The sequence below is a fragment of the Phalangium opilio genome, unplaced genomic scaffold, assembly GCF_054372755.1.
Source record: "Phalangium opilio isolate 3A_F unplaced genomic scaffold, DU_Popi_V2 ptg000042l_1, whole genome shotgun sequence".
Classification (NCBI taxonomy): domain Eukaryota; kingdom Metazoa; phylum Arthropoda; class Arachnida; order Opiliones; family Phalangiidae; genus Phalangium; species Phalangium opilio.
In genome coordinates, this window is record NW_028324166.1 from 7,531,685 (window position 1) to 7,539,009 (window position 7,325).

At 35.5% G+C, this 7,325-nt stretch overlaps 1 protein-coding gene across 1 annotated transcript; it reads left to right on the forward strand.

The window, feature by feature from the left end:
• Nucleotides 1–1,458: 1,458 nt before the first annotated feature.
• On the forward strand, nt 1,459–2,399 carry LOC149678818 (uncharacterized). Its single transcript, XM_089837208.1, has 3 exons — nt 1,459–1,525; nt 1,588–1,776; nt 1,830–2,399. Exons 1-3 carry the CDS (start codon nt 1,496–1,498, stop codon nt 2,325–2,327), a joined length of 717 nt encoding a protein of 238 aa, XP_089693334.1. The 5' UTR covers nt 1,459–1,495; the 3' UTR covers nt 2,328–2,399.
• The last annotated feature ends 4,926 nt before the right edge of the window (nt 2,400–7,325 follow it).

Sequence of the window (7,325 nt, forward strand, 5' to 3'; positions counted from 1 at the left end):
TGAAGCATGGCTGCTTGGAGCTTCAACTCCTTGGATCTGGCAGGGCATACCATGAATCTATATAACTATGAATATACAGCTGCGTTAAGCTGTCTAACCTCTCGCTAAGGTTTGGGCGGGGCTTAGCGAAAAGTGTGACATCAGTCACGTGCCGGAAATAGAAAACATATGTTAGGCAAAAGCAGACGACCTATTTTGGGATGGGAAACGTTGGCTATATGACTTTGTGGCTTAAGTTGGTGAGTTCTTTCACGAATTTATGATTATTCTAATGTATTGTAAAAGTATTTGCTACAAATTAATTAATAAAACCTTATTTTAAAGTTCAAGAAGTTGTATTTGAAGAAATAAGTTTCCAGAAATGCCTAAACGTAAGCTAAGTCCTAAGCCTCGGCCGATCTCTAATTCTCAATCCCATAAAAGAACTTCAAAAAAAACCCCTGAAGCCAGAAATTTGGTGGAAATAATAGAGAAAATAATGAAATTCGATGTTCAGGAACTGAATGCTACTGTATATAATAAGTTGCTGACAGATATTGAAGGATGCAACTCTTCAAAAATGATAATAGTTAAAGAATTAGGCTTTGAAAAGGAAAATAATCTAATCTCAAATGGTTACCAGATTGTCAGCGAGTTGAAAAACTTATATGTCAATCTTTGCAAAGTAGTAGGAGATGACCAAAATGTTAAAGGTAGTGAAAAACAAATGGAATTGGAAAAGCGCTGGTTTACATCAGTTGGAGTAGTGTGTAAAGGATTGGTTGGCTGTTTGCGAGATCCCATAAATGAACATGAAACTGCTCTTTTAAAAATATTGGACAACAGTTCTAAAAATCTTCTTGGGAGCTCACAACGAGACTGGGTTTCAGTATTTCACGCTATAGAGTAATTTCGGTTGAGAGGGGGAGTGAACTGTGTATCCCCTACGTTAGGGGCAACTTTGTACTAGAGAATACTATTTGCCCCCGGAAGGGAAGGGGAGGGGGGATATCACTAAAGTAAGAGATAGAGGGTTATGACGTTGCCGTATATGGGAAAGAAATTACTCTATTGCCTATGCGACTTTTTGTACTATTATGAAAAAAGCTGTCAATAACCTTGAGACTCCACATCCACCCAGTTGCGTCACTCTGACCAGCAATAATAAAGATTTAGGGTGAGTTCTTAGGTTACACCTTTGCTATGAATTTGTTTGCTAATGTCAAATTATCATGAATTTGTCAGATTCAGTGATGGTGATCAAAAATTAAGGCTAATTTTAGTAGCTGGAGGATGTTTAGGTCAAATATTGAATAATGAGAAAAAAAATGGCGATGCTAAAAATGAAATTATTGATTTCATAAAATCAATAACTATGGATTCCGAAGAAAAGAAAACACTTGAAGAAGCATTAAAGGATAGAGATAAAAGTGGCATGTATTTCCCAAGAAAACAGCTGAACAATTTCCTCTTGAAATTTGAAAGCGAACTAAGCAAAGTTGCATCCAAAGAAACTATGACAACCTACGGGTCAAATGCCATTAAGGTAGGCTGTGTAGATTTAATTTAGTACTGAATTTTAAACTGAAATTGATTGATGGGTTTCAGTTCATTTGTTCTCATATGAAAAATGCAGTTGTTCTAAATGAAGAGTTTACTAAAGCAGTCAACCAAATGGAAATAGAAGATGGCCGTTTCTTTGAATTAGAAGATAGAAACCCATTTTTTAAATTATTTATGAGGACATTAGTTCATGCGAGAGTTGGAGCTTTTAAGACTTCATTTCACCAATTAAAGGTTAGTAGAAAAAGAAAAATAATTTAAGTCATATTAAGAAATCCAATTTTAAGATCGATGCACGAAAAGAACTCTCTAAAGGTGGAACAATGCTCAGGGATGACCTTTACGGAATAGCTTTGAAACAAAAAAAGAAGAATGAAGTTAAAATTCCTATAAAAATTTTTGAGTCTAAAAATACTGCAATCGTAAACGCGACTGAATGTTCCAAAATAAGCGAGAAGGCAATATGTGATATACTTAGCGAAAAGGAAAAATGTGATAAACTGACCAAAAAGACAAAATGTGATAAACTGTCGAAAAAGACAAGTAAACGTGAGGAATGTTACAAACAGACTTATTCAAAAAAAGAAGTAATCTCAGGAATTCCCTCTAATTGTGATACTGCTAGTTCTACAGAAGTTAAAGACAATATTCCTCGCTCAATTTTTTCCAACAACAGATATTGTAACGAATCGTGGTCTCAGCTCGTAGAACATACTTCCACTACCCCACCAAATGTTACCCGTTCCAAACGGATTATAAAAGCAAGAAAAATACTGGAACTTTAACATGCTTTTGAAGCCTTTAATAATTAATATTCAACAATTTCCTATTTTTAATAAAATATAGTCATTTCTGAATTACTTTTGAATAATTTTTTCTTAGATTGTTTTTGAGGAGCATTTTGGTATTCATTTTTTTTTTAGTTTTTTTTCTTCAATTCAGTTTCAGCCACAGCTAGCGGAGCATTTCTGTAATCACAATGGGTGGTGCGCATTCCATGAACATCTCTTTTTATCAAAAAGGCTCTCCTGGCCGTAGCGTAATTAATTCCAGATAATTTCCCCGCAGCACTAAATTTGAATTGACTGAAGAGCGTTTCCACTGCATTAATTTTACCGGGTGATATGAAATAGCCATTGTTGGCTTCTTATGTAATCTTCGCAAAGATTCAGGAATCCATAATGCATTACACGAAAGAGATCCCAGGTCTGAAATTTATTTTAATTAAGCGTACCATAAATTATGAAAAAAAAACTAAAATCTTCAAATTTAACATCACACCTGCCATGACAAAAATTGAGATTGTTTAAAATCTTGATTATCTAGAAATAATGTTTGATCACATGTTTTAGCTTAACATAAATATCGTACTAAAATCATGTTTAAACAGTTCTCTACCTTCGATTGCATCAATCCAAGAGGCTTAAAAATTGAATAACTCTTTAATTCCATGTATCACAGGGTGGTCAAGCCTAAACAGCGCAAACCTCTTAAGAATTCCCCTCTCAAAGATAAGATTGAGGGCCTTGAGATAATCGTAAACAGCTAACACTTCAGGGGCATCAGCTGGAGAATCAGGTGCTTGAGTACATTTAGTGGCTGACTCTGAAGCCTCAATTGCGGGTGGTTTTGCGTAATGCAATAAAGCCATCAACATCTCCTCCTGCTATTAAGAAAATTTGTTTGTTAATATCATCAGATTCATGGATATTGAAAGTAAAAAGGAAGAGTAATGCATACTTGTAATATTTTAGCGGGCAATACATTTAGCTTAGTCCATGAATCCCTCTCAACATAAGACTTTTGCAGTTTTTTCACCAATTTTGGTAGGTTTTGCTTCATTCTAGCGACTTCTCTGTCATAATGTTTTTCAATGACTCTCCAACCAAAACAAACGCCAGATGCACTTTTAAAATTTCTTGCTCCATCAGGATGTCTCGACGCATGTAGTTGATTTATAAGACTTTTCATCTAAATACATATTTTAGTCCATAATTTATGTTACGAAATTTGTTCCTAAAATCAATCTTTCTTTACCTCATGGCTAGGACAAATAATCCAGTTGATCCGGTGTCCAGGCCAAAATGGATTGTCGAAGGAAGGGTCAATTTCGTGTGATCCATTTTTCTTACCGAATGATGTTTTCGGGTGTCCCATTGTAAATTTTAAAACGCTCAGATTAGTGCTGGCACCGTCACAGACGCAACCGCGGATGTGGAAGTCGTGAAACTCAAAAATTCTTATAGTGTTCATTAGACACGTATACAAATTCTTTCTATTAATAGAACCAGAAAACGTAAAATATGGTCCAAGAACGTCAAAGCTATGCAAAAGATCGCGCCACAAAAATTGTAGAATATATCTAGTTTCCCTTTCTCTGGAACCTAAAATATCTTCATAAATATCTCCAAACATTGTGAAGTCCAAATCGTGGGGTCGACTAATCTGCAGGTCCTCTGAATGTCTGAAATGCAGTCCACGGTAGGAAACCTTCTATTTGTAGTATGCAGGTTCGGTTCACATTTACAAATATAAGTAAGCAATTCTAAAATTCATTGCCCAACATACAGTCGAAAAAAATAGAGTTTCAACTCTGAAATCTTTTGACTAAAATGCAGTGCTCTGAAATGCAGTCCGCGAAAATTATTATATAAACTCTGAAATCTTTTGACTAAAACGCAGTACTCTGAAATGCAGTCCTCGAAAATGATTAATTTCAACTCTGAAATCGGTTGACTAAAATGCAGTACTGTGAAAAGCAGTCCACGAAAATAATAAATTTCAACTCTGAAATCGGTTGACTAAAATGCAGTACTCTGAAATGCAGTCCTCGAAAACTATTAATTTCAACTCTGAAATCTCTTGACTAAAACGCAGTACTCTGAAATGCAGTCCTAAAAAATCCGAATTTCAACTCTGAAATCTTTTGACTAAAACGCAGTACTCTGAAATGCGCAGTCCTCTAAAACTATTAATTTCAACTCTGAAATCGGTTGACTAAAATGCAGTACTCCGAAAAACAGTCCACGAAAATAATAAATTTCAACTCTGAAATCGGTTGACTAAACTGCTTTTCAGAGTACTGCATTTTAGTCAACCGATTTCAGAGTTGAAATTAATAATTTTCGAGGACCTCATTTCAGAGTACTGCCTTTTAGTCAAAAGATTTCAGAGTGAAATTAATAGTTTTCGAGGACTGCATTTCAGAGTACTGCGTTTTAGTCAAAGATTTCAGAGATGAAATTAATAATTTTCGTGGACTGCTTTTCAGAGTACTGCATTTTAGTCAACCGATTTCAGAGTTGAAATTAATAGTTTTAGAGGACTGCATTTCAGAGTACTGCGTTTTAGTCAAAAGAATTTAGAGTTCAAAATATTAATTTTTGAAGACTGCATTTTAGTGAAGAGATTTCAGAGTTGAAATTAATAGTTTTCGAGGACTGCATTTCAGAGTACTGCGTTTTAGTCAAAAGATTTCAGAGTTGTAATTCGGATTTTTTAGGACTGCATTTCAGAGTACTGCATTTTTTCAACCGATTTCAGAGTTGAAATTTATTATTTTCGTGGACTGCTTTTCAGAGTACTGCATTTTAGTCAACTGATTTCAGAGATGAAATTAATAATTTTCGTGGACTGCTTTTCAGAGTACTGCAATTTAGTCAACCGATTTCAGAGTTGAAATTAATAGTTTTAGAGGACTGCATTTCAGAGTACTGCGTTTTAGTCAAAAGAATTCAGAGTTCAAAATATTAATTTTTGAAGACTGCATTTCAGAGTACTGCATTTTAGTCAACCGATTTCAGAGTTGAAATTAATAGTTTTCGAGGACTGCATTTCAGAGTACAGCGTTTTAGTCAAAAGATTTCAGAGTTGTAATTCGGATTTTTTAGGACTGCATTTCAGAGTACTGCATTTTAGTTAACCGATTTCAGAGTTGAAATTTATTATTTTCGTGGACTGCTTTTCAGAGTACTGCATTTTAGTCAACCGATTTCAGAGATGAAATTAATAATTTTCGTGGACTGCTTTTCAGAGTACTGCATTTTAGTCAACCGATTTCAGAGTTGAAATTAATAGTTTTAGAGGACTGCATTTCAGAGTACTGCGTTTTAGTCAAAAGAATTCAGAGTTCAAAATATTAATTTTTGAAGACTGCATTTCAGAGTACTGCATTTTAGTCAACCGATTTCAGAGTTGAAATTAATAGTTTTAGAGGACTGCATTTCAGAGTACTGCGTTTTAGTCAAAAGAATTCAGAGTTCAAAATATTAATTTTTGAAGATTGCATTGTTTTTCCACGTTTGAGCAAGGGCTAGCAGCGGCAGCCTCTTCAGAGCCAAGGCCTACGATTTCGCTTACTGTTTTAATTTCCAGGTTATTGAAAACCTCGCACACGCTTGATAAAATCGCTTTTAACAATTCTTCAGTGGAGCCTGCATCCTCTGACATCTTTAAGTCGAACTTTTCTTATTTATTGTTTTAATTTTGTAACTCGCCGCGACAAATCACGAAACGAAAAGATATCTATATTCCCTCCAAAATTGATGTCTGCTAGTGTTAGGAATGGGAAAAGGGAGGGGGAGTACGGGGGTGTGTAAATTCGAAACGTCACTTCCTCTTGTCTTATGATTGGCTATTAGAGCTACGTAAAACGCGTCAAAGGCTAAGAGGCGGTAACACCCAAACCAAATCGACATGATAGAGCTGTATATTCATGGGCATACTGCCTCCATGCTACAAGCCCCCCTTCCGAAAATGTGATTCTAATTTGATAAGAAATTGTTATCAGTTCGTTCTGTTCGGATTTAAATGGTGCTTTTAGTTACTTACCTTGTATAAACAGTTAACGAAGTCTGGCATTAACGCGTTCATATTTGGAGTTATACTGGTATTTTGGTTAATGCTACGAAAATAAATGTTTGAAGAAAATTAATAGTATGCCTATAACTTCGGGCAGAAGAAAATAGGGGAAGTACGTATTCTTAGCTATTTCGCGAAACGTCACTTTATCGGTTTTTCGCGCCACTGAATATCCGCTTTTTTTGGCGGGAAACCGCGGATGTATACAAGAAACTATTTTCTTCGAAGGTTCGTCTGCTATTGTTGATCCTTCTGGTAGTGTCTTTATATTAGACTTCTTCAGTTTACTATGGCCGAGGCTTAACGAGTCACTCGAATTTGGCGAAAAATCTACTTGAATACCTTTAGTTTTGCCTTAAAAACTTGTCTGGCTTTTCTTGTCACTAGTTTCCCGATATCATAAATTACACTGGACAGAACTATCCATTTTTAACTCTTAATTGAACGATAACTTTCAATATCAATCTACCGGGGCGAAAGAAGGACGGAAATCGTCGTCTATACTCTGTAGTTCGGTTTCTCACGGTATGGTGGCGCACCTTCAAAAATTTCTATCGGTTCTCTGCCTATCTCTGATTGGCCAATTTAAAAGCGATAGCTTGTTTCTGGGAGAGAAGGACGACTTGCACTAGCTAAAGGTACGAATACGTACTTCCCCTATTTTCTTCTGCTTCGGGAGAACCGTGCGAAACCTATTTTCGACAAATCCATGTATAAATAATGGAATGAAAGTATAGCTTCAATGGTAAAACTCTGAAATTAAATCCAAATATGCCATAGCTTTCTATTTTATTATTTATTTTGCGTATACGCAAGATGAAACAATCGAACGCTACAATCAAAATCAACTCGAATTAAATTGACATTGCGCGGTTACCATTTTGTAGACGAACAAAAACACAGACATACAGATAGACAAGTCC

Excerpts from the sequence above, each read along its gene's own strand:
- LOC149678818 (XM_089837208.1), top strand. The coding sequence starts at position 1,496 with ATGACAACCTACGGGTCAAATGCCATTAAG. Across the intron at positions 1,526-1,587 it reads ACGGGTCAAATGCCATTAAG|TTCATTTGTTCTCATATGAA; the intron begins GTAGGCTGTGTA and ends GATGGGTTTCAG. Across the intron at positions 1,777-1,829 it reads CTTCATTTCACCAATTAAAG|ATCGATGCACGAAAAGAACT; the intron begins GTTAGTAGAAAA and ends TCCAATTTTAAG.